Source organism: Myripristis murdjan, chromosome 6 (genome assembly GCF_902150065.1).
Source record: "Myripristis murdjan chromosome 6, fMyrMur1.1, whole genome shotgun sequence".
NCBI classification, from domain to species: Eukaryota; Metazoa; Chordata; class Actinopteri; order Holocentriformes; family Holocentridae; genus Myripristis; species Myripristis murdjan.
Window position 1 is genome coordinate 16467761 of NC_043985.1, and position 15387 is coordinate 16483147.

The following is a 15387-nucleotide window of genomic DNA, read 5'->3' on the forward strand; positions in this document are numbered from 1 at the left end:
CAATTAGCCATAACCTCAAACACTCAACAACTGTATGAGTCTCATGGCTCAAAGGATGGGTGGTGCTATTCTACACAAGTGGAGTTGTTTACACTACTGTGCATATGAGAGGCAGCTAACATGGAGGCCAACACGGTAGTAGAACTAGCTACATGTATCCAATGGTAATACAAGACCAAAATATCACAGGACACGACATGAGACACAGAGTTTACAAATGTACTACCACAGACACTAGGGGGTAACTCTGACACGGCTCTACCAGAGTGTTTGAGGTCAGAGTTAAAGTAACAGCCTGGGAGAAAAAGGAAAATAACTCAAGAAATCAAAACCATAAAGGTGCGGGAGTGTTGTGAGCAGAGAAGGAGGTGATGACTAAGAGACACAGAGAGAAGCTGCGAAGATTGCTCTTGCTTAGCCTGTTCATTGCCTCTTCCATCCAGCAGGGCGGTGCCAGTGAGCCAGGAGTGCAGCCAGGGCAGGCAGGGGCCTCTGCGAAGCAGGGGGTGGGGTGGGGGCAAGGATTGATGGGAAGTGGGTAGTGATGGGTGGTGGTGGGTGGAGGGGCACTGAGGTGTGAAGGCATCAGTGTGAAAGCAGATGGAAAGGGTGCGACTGTTGTGAAGTGGAATGCTTTTTTTTTGTGCGTGTCTGTGTGCGTGTTTGTGTGCATATGCCTGTGTGTTTCTGACGGCGTTTCTTCTGTCAGAAATCAGGCAGCGGTTTGAAGGGAGCTCCTGGCTCGGGGTCATGTTGTCGTCCACAGACTGACAGCCATGAGTGGAGGGGGGGATGGAGAGCTGGCGCAACAGTCGATCCATAAAGCCATGCAAGGAACTGGATGGAGGAGGTTAGTCAGATGAAGCTCTGACTAAATGTGTCATCATAATGATGCTATAGTGGATGCACTGCATTGCAACTGATTGTGGTGTGCATGAATGAAATAAAATGATATTTAATGCTTGGGCATGACAGATAAATTGCTGGACCCTCAAACTGTAAGTGTTTTACAGATTGAACCCTTAAGCTGTGTGTGCCAGCTTGCATACTGAATCAGTGGCTGGGTCAAAATCACTAGAACGCTGTGTGGGAGAGGTAGTAGCAAGAACAAAACAAACATAGATATAGTGATGGATTACATCACACATATACACAAACATGGCACCACGACATACGTACAGTATATGCAAGTTATTGCATTAATAATATACCAAAATATTACATGGTGAAAAATAAAATTATACAAAAGCTATGCATTTAAAATCAAAGCCATGATTTGATCCTTATCTAGGGACACTGTGTGGAATAAAGTTAACAAACCAACATTTAAGTTATTATTTCATGACTGGAAAATAAAATATTTGCCTAAATATTTCACCCAAACCTTCATGATTTCACTATTTATTCCTTCCATCCACTGCATTGTCTATGTTGTTTGTTTTTCTGCTTTGTTTTTTATGTGGAGAGCTGTGTGTTGGTTCATTCTGTTAGCAGGCCTGCCTTGGGTTATAGTTAAGGTTAGGGAGTGGGGATGGTGGTGATAATGAAGGGGCGAGGGAATGGAAGGCTGGTTGATAGTGGGGGGGTGGAGGGGGGGTGGTGCAGGTGTGCACGCGGTGAAACGAGGAGGAGGAGGGTTGGGATAGGGGGCTGCATTCAGGAAGAGGCGGAGAACTTACCTGACACTACAGCCATGCCAGAGGGAGCAGAATACAGAAGAAAGCAGAGGTTAGAGCGCGAGAGGGGAGGGGCAGGAGGAGGGGGCAGCTGTCTCGCAGAAAGGTCTGGGGGGGCAGGAACCCTGGCCTGGGGAGGCAGGGCCAAAGCAGGGAGGAGGGAGGAGAGAGGAGAGGCAGAGAGAGCAAGAGAGTCAGAAGAACGAGGAAGAAAGTAGTGAGAGTGAGGGGGAAGACAGAGTGAGGAGAGAAAGACCATGAAGAGAGGATGAAGCAGAGCAGAGAAGAAGTCAAAAGTGGTGGGAAGGGTGAGTGAGAGACAGCGGAGGGATGCAGCAAAAATGGACGAAAATTGAGAGACAATTGCAGGAAGAGGTGAAGACAGAGAGAACAAGATAATCAGCAGCAGTCCGTCCGTTGTAAGCCAGAGAGAGAGGGAAAAAGAGAAAGAGGGAGAGAGAGAGAGGAAGGAAGGAAGGATGGAAGGAGGGAAGGAGGTGGAGGATAAGGTAAGTGGAAGTCAATGGCAGGACAAAATGCAGCACACAAGCAGAGGAGTGAGCATGAACACATGACCACGCAGGTCAATGATTTATAAGCAGCCGGGAGGAAGGCGCACAAAGCAAAAGAAAACATTGAAGAGGAGTAGGAGTGAGAGGAGGAGTGTGTGAAGGAGTGGAGGAGTGGTGACCAGAGAGAAAGAAATAAACAAAAGAGCAAAGTGTAAGGATCACGGTCACTCTTTTCAGCAGACACTGTTGAAAACCGTGCGAGTGAGAGAGAGAGGGAACGGGGCAGGTCACGGCCACACTAGACCAAGGACAGCTCAGGTTAGGCATGTGTGTGTGTGCGTAAATGTGTATATGTGTATGGGCATGTATGTGTGCGTGTGCAACTTTACACATCACTATATATCAGCTGCACATGACATATAAGTGTGCATTACATGACTGCTGTATGCAACATTTGAAATGCATTGGGTACAAGCCTGAATGAACAATTAGCACCCACATCATGAGGGAACATTGCTCTGATACCCACAGTAACATGCAGAAAATGCATTCAAAATGCTTTATGGTATTGCCATGTAAAAAAAAAAAAAAAACACATGTAAGCTGAGTGTAGACTTTATACATGATGTCTTCAGTGCCCTGCAGAAACTCGACATCGGCAGTTTTGCCATTTCTTAAACACTTCTGTATTTGAAAGCTGGAATTGTCCTCCGCTTGAAACAAATGAGTCATGATCTTAGTCCCAAGCTACCGCGCTAATAAAAGATTTAAAACAAAGAAATAAATGTAGGCACTGAAGAGCTGTCTTTTTAGGCGGTGCGTGGATTCTACAAGACAGTGAAAGTGCAGCAGTTTGACAACAAAAGTTGATCTGCTGTACACAAAGCAGCCATCCATAGATAGAACACTTTACAGCAAAGCTTGTAGCAGTCTTTGTTTCTGCTCTGCTTGCCTGACACCAAAAAGCTGCAATTAGCATATGAAAACAACTCTTGCATGGGTATTAACCTGCTTTGTTCTGGGTGTGTAAGTGTGCATATCGTATGTATCCATGTGTGTTTGTGTCCAGGAGAGGGGACCATTTCTAGGGCTGAGGCAGAGGCAAAGGCAAGGGCAGACTGGGGCTCTGTTGGTGGCCAGTCTTGGGGGGCCAGGGGCCAGCTGGGGATTGGGTACTCACAGAACTACTTCCACGTGGTCCAATGCCCACTGGTCATGTCCTGCGCCGTCGTGTCGTGGCTGCCACCATCGCAGCATCACCCCTTTAACCCTCGCCTCTCTGGAGAGACCATGGGAAACATTGTAGAGTCACAGAGGTCAATAAGTGTGACTGCACCTCTTCAGGCCATTCAAATTGTGTATTTTGTGCTGAGATACTTTACCCAAAATACAGAAAAAAACTCTAGTGCAATTTCTTGGTCCAGACAGTTCTATGATATTTGGCAAGGTTTCCAGATTGCTGTGATCTTCCCTATCTCCCAGCACCTTAATACCATGGGACTCAATGGGAATTTGTGGAGCTACAACTGTCAAAAAATTACATGTGAAAACTGCAACAGCTTTTTCCAAAAACAAAACACACATGCCTGATATAATCCACAGTTCTTGTGGGTGATGAGTTTTATTAGGAACTATTTCCTGTTGAAGAAACTATATCTGCTCCAAATAGGTATGCCTTAGCAGTAGATAGATATAGACTGCCAGTGCTCTGAGGCAGGAAATAGTTCAAACAAACCTCTTCAACCCCTGTGGATTATATCAGGTATTCATGCCATTGTTTTTGGAAAAGGCTGCTACTGTTGAGTTTTTGTGTGAGTTCAACAGTTTGAGCTCCATAAACAAATACCCATCCTGCCCCCATTGTAATAGGGTAATCTATCTGTATTGACAGATTGCACTAGGATTAGGTGGGAAAATATCTTTTCCTGTATTTTGGGTGAACTGTTCCTTTAATAACATAGCGTGACATTGCACTATGTATTTGTGTGTACGTGCACGCCTATGATGCCACTCACAGTGGGATGTTGTAGGAGACTCTCTGGGCCTTAATGAAGTCTTTGGGCTGGTGCTGGGCGATGACATGCCAGCTGACTCCATTGTTGACACTGTACTGCAGCAGCACTGCCCGGTCCACTGTGTTGGCCTGGTCCAGAGCTATGTTACAGCTGTCTGTCTGTGACACGCTGCCAATCTGCAGCACAAACATGATCTTACTGTGGGGAGACAGAGACAGAGGGACAGAGTTAGAGTAAGGACATACAGTATATAATGATATATATTCGATAGGATATATCTAAGGATGGGATGCTTAGCTTGGCTGTTGTAGCTGTAGTTTAACTACCAACAACAGAGGTGTACATAATTAGTTGATCTATGTTTTGGTAGTACCTGTACCTGGCTCTGGTGAGATCCAGGGGTTTGGTAACAGCCTGTCTCATCTTACAGCCATTGAAGTATAGTGAATCTCCATGGGCGTGAGGTGACAGCTGCCCACAGCCGCTGCCCACTCCGCCACCCTGGATCAGCTGCCAGCTCTCCTGAGATACGCTGCCTGACTCAAAGTTGTCCTTGATGGAGCTGGGCAAGTCACTGCTTGACAGGGAGCAGTCATCACCTATGATGTGAGAGGAGGAGGAAGGCAGGTGATGAAACAGGGAGGTAAGAGATTATAGAATGGACTTGGGAATTGACATAATAAAACACCGGGAAACTCTAATGGTGTCAGTGTCCTGGATGTTCCCTCTGAACAAATGAATAACTTTGAAGCAGTTTGAAGACCCCCTTTGTTGACCTCATGACCTCAGTCATTTTAACAGTTCATTTTAGAAAAATAATGTATGATCATCACCACCAGTCATACCCTCAATCAAAAAGAGTCTCACCTGTTTCACAGGTGAGACTCTTTTTTGCAGACTCAGTTATTTCAAACAGGCCTTGTAAGCAATTCTTTGCTTTACCTGGTAACAGCTAATTACAGACAGTTGGTGTAACCCAGCTAGGCTGCCGATGAACCTGATGCACATGTGATACCTTGATAGCATTGCTCTACGAAAGCTTCTCTTTTGAAACAGTCAACCATCATCAAATGTGTGCAATACACATCAAGAAATGTCAGCGGTGAATGTCATGCTCTCAGTGCATGATGGAGAAGAGGCTCTTCCGTCTTGTCGTTTTAAAGCACTTTGAGGAGTTGGAGGAATAGACTAATGTTACATAATAGTATGCATTTTAACTTACATTTTAGGACTAAAGCCACCCGAGCGGCAGTATCGGTGCTTTATGCCTTGCCCCACTATTTTTTTTTTTTCCCCAAAGTGACTTCCGCCTCCTTTGTGCACACAGGACTGTGGGATAACCATCCGACAAAGGTTGCATTTCTTGGCTGTATTCAAAGCATCTTTCCAAATGGAATAGCCCTCGATGACATAGCAGCTGAGAAATGCTGCCTTCCTCCGATCAGCTGAAGCCTAGATTTTGAGAAGCGGCTATTATGATTGGTGGAGATAATTATACATCACATTCTGAGATGGACTGTTCCAGGAGGTTTTGAAAATGATTGAAGCCATAAGGTCACCAGAAAAGTGCTTTAAATGGTATTTGAAGCATGGTATTTGATTCTATAAATTTGAATACAGTATGTTGTTTGTGGCCCACCATGGTGTCCTTCGTCACAGATGCAGACCACTCCATTGGTGCAGTAACCATGGCCGCTGCAGAGTCCTGGGCAGGCCTCTCCTATGTAGACATGGTCCACCCCCCAACCATGACGCTCTCCTGTCCCCTCCTTTTGGATCCAGCGGAACTGGGTAGCCCTAGGAATGTTCAACAAATCCCAAATGGTTTACCAAATGGAACTGCAATAAACAGAACACCAACCACATACTGTATTGTACCATCAAAAAAAAAATTTTATTACTGGATATAAAATAAGACAAAGACCTAGTTTCAAAGGGTGTACCAACATAAAGTCATGATATTTTCCAAAAGTAAAATCTGTGTGCTCCTACCCTGATGAGACGTGGTCTGGAAGCTGGACAGTGACCCTGGTCCATGTGGAGCTATTGACTGGGCTGTAGATGGTGGATTCATGGAATTGGAAGGGAGAGCAGCCCACGTTGTTGACAGAGGAGGGGAGGCACTCTGACTGAACCAGCTGCCATGAATCAGACCTGATGGAAGAGATGGAGGGCTGAAAACTGTTCATATATAATGTATCCTGTGCACAAAAGAAACATATTAAATAACATATCAAATAAATCTACCATCAGATACTATCATGCTGCTAGATATCATTAATGAGTTCAGTGCATTTCATTTGTTATTTTGTGATATTATGTAACTGATGCACCCACCTACCTTATGAGGTTACCAACATCTTGAAACCAAATCCCAAACCCAAATCTCTGTAAAGCCTAATGTCTAATGGTAGAAACATGATACAAAAATGGCCATCTGATGCTGGCTGACTTTTGACCTTTGGCTGATGTCACCTTCTACTGAGTACAAGAAGTGGCAATCTCACCTATTAGTAAAGATCAGCCAATTTGCTTTTTTCACCTCGGCGCCATGTTTTATCGTAGCTATTGAGATGATTTCCAGTTGTAACTGTGATTAATCCTACTCTTAAAGTAGTATTTTTATAGCAGAGTTTTAACACTGGATTCTATGGCACTTCTGTGTCTAATTTCCCTTATGACATCATTTAACCAAACATGGCAGTGAGATGACTAAGGCAAATAGCAGATGGCCATTTCTGTGCCATGCTTTCTACAATTAGATGTCAGGCTTTACACTGATTTGGAATTGGGTTTTGGTTATTTTTCTACAAGTGCTGTTCTGTTTTTTTGGTGGAACAATTTTTGGTGAAAGACTTTTCTCTTTTCTCCTACCTCGCATCCTTTCTGTACTGCAGCAGGACAGAATGGTGGTCTTCACAAGTGTCTGCCTCACATCCAACAACAATCTGCACCACAGAGAAAGAGGTAAAAGACTGTAGCAACAGGTACAAATAAAATACATTAATTGATATAGCTATGAGAGTATCAGACAGTACCTTGAATTGTAGAATGTATCCAGGCTGCACTATGAGTTCACGAGTAGCCAAGATGTTGTGTGTCCTGTCCTGATTCTTGTTGGGCCAGTACAGGTGGAAGGAGGGGTTTCCACAGAAGCCAGCTGTACGCACAGCGTTAGGATAGAAACTCCAGCTCTCCTCATGAGAAACACCCTCTGACAAAAGAAAAGGAATCAAAAAAGAGGGGAGGAGGGAGATTTAAAAACAATTTCAGTGATTCTAAATGATTAATTATCAACCATAACAAGAGAAATACCCATTTTGACTTATAATTTTTCACCCTCTGATTTCATGAAGTCTTTTCCCTATCTTTGAGATCAAAGAATCTCACCATCATCAAAGGTATCAAGCAGTGTGGATGGGTTGATATCTGACCCTCCGACCAAGATGTTGTCTATGGCCCACTGGGCTCTTTCCAGGCTGGGTGAGGCCAGGCCTGAGGAGATGGTGAACGGCTGCCACCAACGCAGGCGAGTAGCATTGGTCAGAGCACCTTCTGGTAGAACAATATAGTCTCTCCTCACTGACACATACTTCAGATAGTCCATCTCATGCAGTAGGGTCCATGACACACCTGAAACAGATATGGACAGAATTAGAGAGACAGAAGAAAAAATAATTGGTCTGAACTAGGTTCAAAGGCTGCAGATGATTGCTAAAAGTCACTAGGTAAAATACACTGAGCAGGGTATATTATTCCTGTACCTCCATCAGTAGAGTAGTCCAGCAGCACTCCCTCTTTACGACAGGTTGGACGATGACACATAGTCATGTTATCTTCACTCCCTATCCTGGCCCAGTACTCCACAAACCTACTCACAAAGAGAAGCAGGTTATAAAGTTCTTAAAAATAACACAACATGGAGAGAGCGCAACTGAGAAAATATACATAACCTGGTCTGAATTTCATTGACACTGACAGAAGAAGAACACTAACTTGGCTCCACGGAGGTCCAGGTCAGCAGTGACAGCCTGTCTGGCATCAGCCCCTCCAAAGTACAGGGCCGTTCCTTCCACCAACACACCACAGTCTGTGCAGGGCCGGCCGCCCTCCAGCACCTGCCACTGGGGGCCGGCTGTCCCTTCCCAGTCAAAACGTTCTTTCAGAGATGCCTGAAGAGAAAAAACACGAAGGTTACTGTAGAAACAGGGACCATCTCAAAAGACTGATCAAAAGAGTGAGTGTGAGACTGTAGGCTTTTCCATTTCACCTTCAGAGCAGTGCTGGCATAACAGTTGGGTCCAGTAAACCCTGGGTCACAGAGACAACGCTGGTCCAGACAGTCGCCATGTCCTCCACAATGGCTGTCACATGCAGGCCCGATGTAGAAGTTCTCCACTCCCCACTGAATATCTGAGTGCTGCTGGTAAAACCGGAACCGCACCGCCCTGAGGAACAGAAAAATGGATGGTGAAGCTTAACCTTTTTGTTGAGATATACATATATTTATAATTTTGGCCATCCATTATTGGCTTATCTTTGGTGCCTGGTGATGTCACCACCTGTTTTTCTCTGTGGAAGGTGACAGGACTTGGCACCAAAGATTACCTGACAGCAGATGGCCATTTCATTGCCCTACTTATTCATTAGATGTCAGGCTTTACTGGGATTTAGGTTTGTGATTGTTTCCTCTTCACTAACCAGATGCAAATGAGCGCTCTATGCTTAATTTAAAGGATGTGAGGGCAGACACAGGAAAACTCACGTCTCAGCCAAGCTGTCCGGAAGAGGGTAAACTGCCCTCTTCCAGCCTGTAGCAGGGAAAAAGACTGAGGGCTGAGAGACTTGACCCCCACAGCGGGGGTCTGCAGGCAGGCACTGAGGCACCAGGTACTTCCAAGTCACCCCATAGTCTACTGAATACTGGACATGGACCTGCCGGTCTGCAGGGCGATCAGGCACACTGCAGCCTACTGCAATCTAAATGAACACACAGATATTGATGAGTGTTATTACAGGTTCTTCCAACTCAAATGCAAACAAAGTTGCAATAGAATGCCAATGAAACTGATATGCTTTGGGGAACCAGTGTCACACAATATCTTTAAAGACTGCAACTGTTTACTTTGTCAGTGTATCACCATAGGCTTAGTAGTTACCTTGAACTGCATAACCCAACCTTTGCCAGGGACAATGTCATGTGTGACTGCATACACCTCTCTCCCATCCACGTTGCCGCACACCATTACCCCATCTGGAGAGCTGCAGAAACGTTGCACTGAGCAGTCCTCTGAAAACAACCAGTGATCACTCACTGAAGAACAAAAAAGGGGGTGGGGGTTATGGAAACAAGTAAGAGGTAGAAGCTTATAAGCCTGGATGTTATCATAGCGCTGAATGCTAACCAGAAACATACTTCACTGAATTACAGTAGATCATTGATTGGGACTACTGAGTCAGATCCCAGGTCCAATTTTACTACCTATAGGAGTTTCCTCTTGTTCTCCAAGTTGACTTGTCCTGCCTGTGGGGGTCCCATCAGCAGGAGCTCTCTCATGGTTGGGCAGTGCGACCCCTCCAAAAGTATCAGAGATCTGTGCCCGTGGGTCGGAGCCTGCGATAAGAACGTTATCTAGTGCCCAATCACTGTGGTCTGCCCCCTCATGCTGTGGCTGCCACCAGCGCACGCGCACCCCTTCCTGCCGGGCAGCAGGGGGCAGCAGCACATTCACAAACCTGAACACAGAGACAGAAACAAACAGACATTAATACAGAAAGGTCAAGGACAAGCGATTCGGGTGCAATATGCTATGGTCATCCTGCTTCAGTGAGATATTCTGTTTGTCTACGATGCAAAACAAATATATCTAACACATGCAACACTTGCTGTGTATAAACAGCAAATGCATACTGAAAGGAAATGGTGAAATACATACTTTTCTCCATAGAATCAAAAACATTTCTTTTCAAATACAAACACAAAATAGAAAGTGAGAAAGGACCCACCCCGGCTTGGTGTACAGATCATAGAAGATCTCTGTCAGTAGGTGCCAGTTGATCCCTCCATTCAAGCTGTACTCCAGAAGCACACCCTGATTACGGTTGCTTGGTGGGATCATGCAGCCATACATGAAATAGAACTGGATGAATTCAGCGTTGGTCAGGTTGAGGTCCACTGTCACCAGCTGACGGCTGCAACTCTGCACACACACACAAGCATACAACAATATAGCTGCAAATATAGTCTCATGAAATTAGAAAAAGGTAAGAAAGAAGGAAGCAAAGAGAACAGATGTATGGTTACCCCGCTGAAGTGCAGAGCAGCTCCAGAGGCCACAGCTCCACACACAGTGCTCAGTTTCCCCCCTGTCAGTAGGTGCCAGTGGCTGAGAGAGGGTGATCGGCTGAAGCTGTCCTTCAGCTGGGAGGGCAGGGGAACCACAGGCTCATCACAGTACTCCCCACCCCACTCTGGGTCACACCTGGAAGGGATGGTGGTGTCAGAGTCAAAGACAATGTGGCCATCAAGATAGTTATACATGACAAATATTAACCAGGTCAACCAGGTCTCATTACTTACACACAGGAGCTCTGCTGGCAGCGTCCGTGTCCAGAGCACATATCTGGGCAGCCATCTCCAATATAGAGGTTGTCCAGAGCCCAAGTCTGCTGCTTGTCAAAAGGAGCCTGCTGATACCAACGGAATCTAGTGGCTGGAGACCTGATAGATATACACAGACCCAATCACCAATAAATAATGAATTCTGCAGTATAGAATTTATCAGCATCCTTAATTAAATACAGTACACCCCAGCATTTTTACAAGCTACTTAACAAAGTCCATGCCCTTGAAAAAAGTACAGGCCAGTGCTAACCTAGCATAGGACGGGATGGGCAGGGTGACACGGCCCCACTTGTTGTATGTGTCTGAAACCAGCAGTTTCTGCAGGGTGTAGGACGAGCAGTCAGGGCTGGTAGGCAGACAGTCTCTGACCACAGGCTGCCAGGTCAGACCCAGATCCAGAGAATACTCCAACTCTATGGCTGTGTTGACAGGAAGGAAACAGAAACAAGGTGGTTATCAACATTACATATGTTTATTCAGCTGCAAATGGACAGACATAGCTGGACTGTCTAAAAACTAAGTATAAAATTTGAGTACTTGTTTCATACCAACAGTCTTTAAATACTCTTTCATTTCAGATGACTGTTTTAGAAGCTGTTAGAGAGCATATGGTGAGAGAACTGACGACTAATTACCCTTGCAGCTTCTGTGTAATGCACATTAAACATCTACTGTTCCCTCAAATCAATAAGTCTCTCCTTGCAGTCTAGAGCTTTTTCAGTATAGATCACTGGTATTTATTTATCCCTCTTACAGTAGCAGGAGTTGGTGACAGAGCAAGAGGCGGAGAAGTCAAACTGGATGAAAGCATCTTGGCCGAGGCTGATATCCGTGGTGACAGCATAGCGAGTGTTGGACTTCTCTATGAAGGCGAAAGCAGCCCCATCAGAGCCACAAACAGGCATACGGGTTCCTCCAGGGTGGAGGAGCCAGGAGCGTCCATCGATGGAGGAGAAATCGTCTTCCAGGGGACCCCAACCACTGGCACTGCCACCCACCACCACCTGGAGACAGAGAAGAGAAATGTCAGCTCATGTATAATGGAAAAAGAAAGAGGAAGTAGAAGTATTCACAATTCATGGCTGTACTTTTCATCTACTACATCATAAACAAAGGAGGGATATGTGAAAGGGAAAAAAAACAATGGATACTGCACCTGGTCAATGACCCAGGGGCTGTAGAAGTGTCCATTCTCTGAGGGCTGCCACCAGCGGAGGCGAGTAGAGGGTGTGCGGGCACGCAGTGGGATCTCCAGAGCCACCAGACGAGCCTGATTGCTGCTGTTACTGAAGAGGAAGTCTTGCAGAAGGCCCCAAGTCAGACCTCCATCCACAGAGAACTGGAGCAACACAGGCTGAGAGCGAGGGTCTGGGGCAGCCTTACCACAGCCTAGACGCAGGAAGAACTGCACAAACCTGAAGAATACAGCCATGAACACATGAGCCAATCGCTGACAATGACAAAATCAATGGCATCAGTTTTGGTTGGTTGGTAGGGTTCTTATCTGAGATTAGACTGCCTATGAATGTGTTTTGTATGTTTGGCTATACCTAGCATTGGACAGGTCCATGTCATTGGTGACCAGCATGCGCAGGCCATCCTCACTGAAGAACAAGTGGTTTCCACTGGACATGATGCCACACTTCCTGGATGGTTTACCTCCACTCAGCAGCCTGAACCGCTCGGCATCCACAGCCCCCCCTGGAGGCAGAAGGACACAAACGAACACACACACACACACACACACACATTCATACATATCACTCACTCACATTTTATGCTTTTATTTTGACATTATTACAGTTATTGTTGTTGATGCCTGAGGAATGATGAATGATGCCTGAGGATCTTGGACAATATGTTGTGGGTAAAAACAAACAAAAGGCTACACCACGTTTATACAGTGAACTAGAGAGTTGGCTTGGACATGATGTGACAATTCACTTCATAATCACAGACATTCATTTTAAGTGCATAATGATTGTGATTCCTTAAGTCTGATTCTGGTGAATAAATAAATGATCACACGATCACTTTCATAATTAAGTGGTAACACTCTGAGTACTGGAACTGATCAACAAGCACCACGTAGATACAGCCCTCTAATCAATCTACTGCCCCTCGTACACATAAATGAGCAATAAACAACCTACTCCCTGTGCTTTTGTGTGGACAGCTGTCTGTTCTTGTACCTTCAAAGTCCTCCTTGAGGAAGTCAGGGTTGGGAGTTTCGGGTACAGAACAGTCAGGTCCAGAGTAGCCCGGGTCACACATACAGTGGGTGCCGCCCACACAGGCCCCATGACCATTACACATGTCTTGACACTGAGGCCCGATGTAGACGTTGTCCAGGGCCCAAGTGGGAGGAGAGGAACCAGTTGAATAGAAACCCTGGTACCATCGGAACCTCACTGACCTGCAGTGAGATTGAGACAAAGAAAGGAAGAAAGAAAGAAAGAAAGAAAGAAAGAAAGAAAGAAGATATGCACATAAACACAAACACATTTATTTAGTGGCTTTTTTTTGACATCTTTGTCCAGTCCTTACCCACAGAGGCGCAGCTTGCCAAAGTGGATAACCTCCCTCCTCCAGCCCTGAGTGGTGCCAGGGTAGTAGATGCTAGCAGGGTGGAGCTCAGTGGAGCACAGCGATGAAGGCTGAGGCCCTCCAGCGCACAGGGGCACCAGTAGGTGCCATGTGGCACCAAAATCCCGTGAAAACTCAAGACGCACTGGGTTGGCGGAGGAGCTGTCAACAGTGCAGCCCACGTTAATCTGGAGAAACAAACATACACATGACATCCATTAAGATGCCACGTTGTGACTTATCTCTTGAGAAGAAAATAGAATTGTTCCTTGTCACCTCTAAAAAAGTCTTCAAGGCTGTTTGTGTACCTCAAATTGGATGATGGTGTTCTCATTTACGTCAATGTCCCTGGTGGTAATGGAGTGCTCTCCCAGCTCGCTGGAGACAAACACCATTGCTGACTCATCCTCCTCCCTGCATACCCATAAAAGAGATTGTCAACGGTAAACACATCAATTTGCATGTTTCAAGCCCATCATGCATCATCTAAAGACAGAATAAGCTATTCAAAATGAACTGTCTCTTGTGTTACTTACAGGCCAGTCTTCTGGTAGGGGCAGTAAAGGCCTGTGTTACCCCCAGGGTAGAAGAGCCAGTTGGACTCGTTGGGGCCTTCCTCAAAGCTGTCTATCACCACTGGTGGGTTGTGTAAAGAGCTTCCATCGATAATGAGATCATCTATCACCCACACCTCTTCCTTCTTACCTAGAGGGCACAAGAGGAAAAAGAGATCTCTCATTCTCACTGTAGAAATCTCTCATTTTACATTGGAAACATGGCCTGAGGATAGCTACAATAGGTTACGTCTTTGTGTAGATGTGTGATGGAATAACATTAGTGTTACACATTGGGGATGTGAGGCATGATGCAGAGTGACAGACAACAAGGAAGATTAAGGAGGCAGGAGATAAAAGATAATCTTGGTGTGCTTCCACAGTATGTTTCCGCTCACCACTGTTGTATGGCTGCCAGAGTCTGAAGCGGGTGGCGTTGGTCTGGGCGCTCGCTGGCAGTGGCAGGTGGAGGAAAAGAGTGTCGGTGGAGGTGGGGAAGTAAAACTCATCCAGCAGCAGCCAGCTGATTCCTCCATTCACTGAGTACTGCAGCAACACTGAATGGGAGCGCTCTGGGACACCTGGAGAGCCCACAAGATGAACCATTACAGCGAAATTTTACAGACTCACACCATATAAACATACAGCTACATGAAAAAGGCAAACAGTAATCTGAAAGCAGATGTACCTTTAGTGATGAATTTGAAAGAGAATTGGATGTAGAGAGTGCTGGTACAGTCCAGGTCCCGTGACACCAACATACGCAAACCATCCTATAAAACAAATAATTACATATATATGAATTCACATACGTCACTATGCTCAATATTTGTACTATTTGTGTTATCTACATTCAGGTGTTGCTCTGCTTGACTCTAAGGATCCTCACCCCTTTGAAGATGAGGGCAGTGCCAGACTTAAGAGGCTCTCCGCTCAGAGTTCCCCTCTCCGCTCCGTACACCTCAGGCCAGGTCTCCTGCTGCAGGTTCTCATTAAAGTCATCTCTGAGTACAGATGGCAGAGGAGTCAAGGGCACACAGTGAGCCCCTCCATAACCCTTATCACACCTTGGAGAGAATAGGAATAAATGTTAGGCCACAAAATAATTATCAATATGACAAAAGCTTGAAATGCTTTAACTAGGCATAAAAGCCAGTTTACTTACACACAATGTCCGTTATCACATAGGCCATGTCCAGAGCACATCCAGGGGCAGCCAGGGGCAAGCAACACATTGTCCAAGGCCCAACCCTCTGCCCCTGGGGTGAAGTGGGTCTGGATCCAACGGAAGCGAGTCCTGGGGGAACTGGAGAATTCAAACAGCATGTTACTAAGAGAGATGCTAGCTTTAGGGTATACATAATTCACTGAATAAATCAATACTCCTCTCCCACCTTCGGCATAAATTCTTGACACAGA

At 45.7% G+C, this 15387-nt stretch overlaps 1 protein-coding gene across 1 annotated transcript in view; it reads right to left on the reverse strand.

Moving 5' to 3' along the window:
- Window positions 1-1685: 1685 nt before the first annotated feature.
- reln (reelin) overlaps window positions 1686-15387 on the reverse strand; it is a 112447-nt gene continuing 98745 nt past the window's right edge. The window contains exons 35-64 of the mRNA XM_030054501.1: window positions 15134-15274; window positions 14858-15035; window positions 14657-14741; window positions 14367-14549; window positions 13951-14119; window positions 13723-13828; window positions 13376-13602; window positions 13021-13244; window positions 12379-12529; window positions 11985-12243; window positions 11583-11832; window positions 11079-11247; window positions 10784-10924; window positions 10508-10685; window positions 10210-10403; window positions 9686-9939; window positions 9363-9517; window positions 8969-9183; window positions 8474-8651; window positions 8200-8375; window positions 7968-8074; window positions 7594-7836; window positions 7242-7417; window positions 7078-7151; window positions 6196-6357; window positions 5843-6000; window positions 4577-4802; window positions 4204-4401; window positions 3369-3467; window positions 1686-1806 (exon numbers count right to left, since the gene is read on the reverse strand). Of these exons, the coding sequence (XP_029910361.1) occupies window positions 1686-1806; window positions 3369-3467; window positions 4204-4401; window positions 4577-4802; window positions 5843-6000; window positions 6196-6357; window positions 7078-7151; window positions 7242-7417; window positions 7594-7836; window positions 7968-8074; window positions 8200-8375; window positions 8474-8651; window positions 8969-9183; window positions 9363-9517; window positions 9686-9939; window positions 10210-10403; window positions 10508-10685; window positions 10784-10924; window positions 11079-11247; window positions 11583-11832; window positions 11985-12243; window positions 12379-12529; window positions 13021-13244; window positions 13376-13602; window positions 13723-13828; window positions 13951-14119; window positions 14367-14549; window positions 14657-14741; window positions 14858-15035; window positions 15134-15274 (5197 nt within the window). The remainder of the gene's footprint in view (window positions 1807-3368; window positions 3468-4203; window positions 4402-4576; window positions 4803-5842; window positions 6001-6195; window positions 6358-7077; window positions 7152-7241; window positions 7418-7593; window positions 7837-7967; window positions 8075-8199; window positions 8376-8473; window positions 8652-8968; window positions 9184-9362; window positions 9518-9685; window positions 9940-10209; window positions 10404-10507; window positions 10686-10783; window positions 10925-11078; window positions 11248-11582; window positions 11833-11984; window positions 12244-12378; window positions 12530-13020; window positions 13245-13375; window positions 13603-13722; window positions 13829-13950; window positions 14120-14366; window positions 14550-14656; window positions 14742-14857; window positions 15036-15133; window positions 15275-15387) is intronic.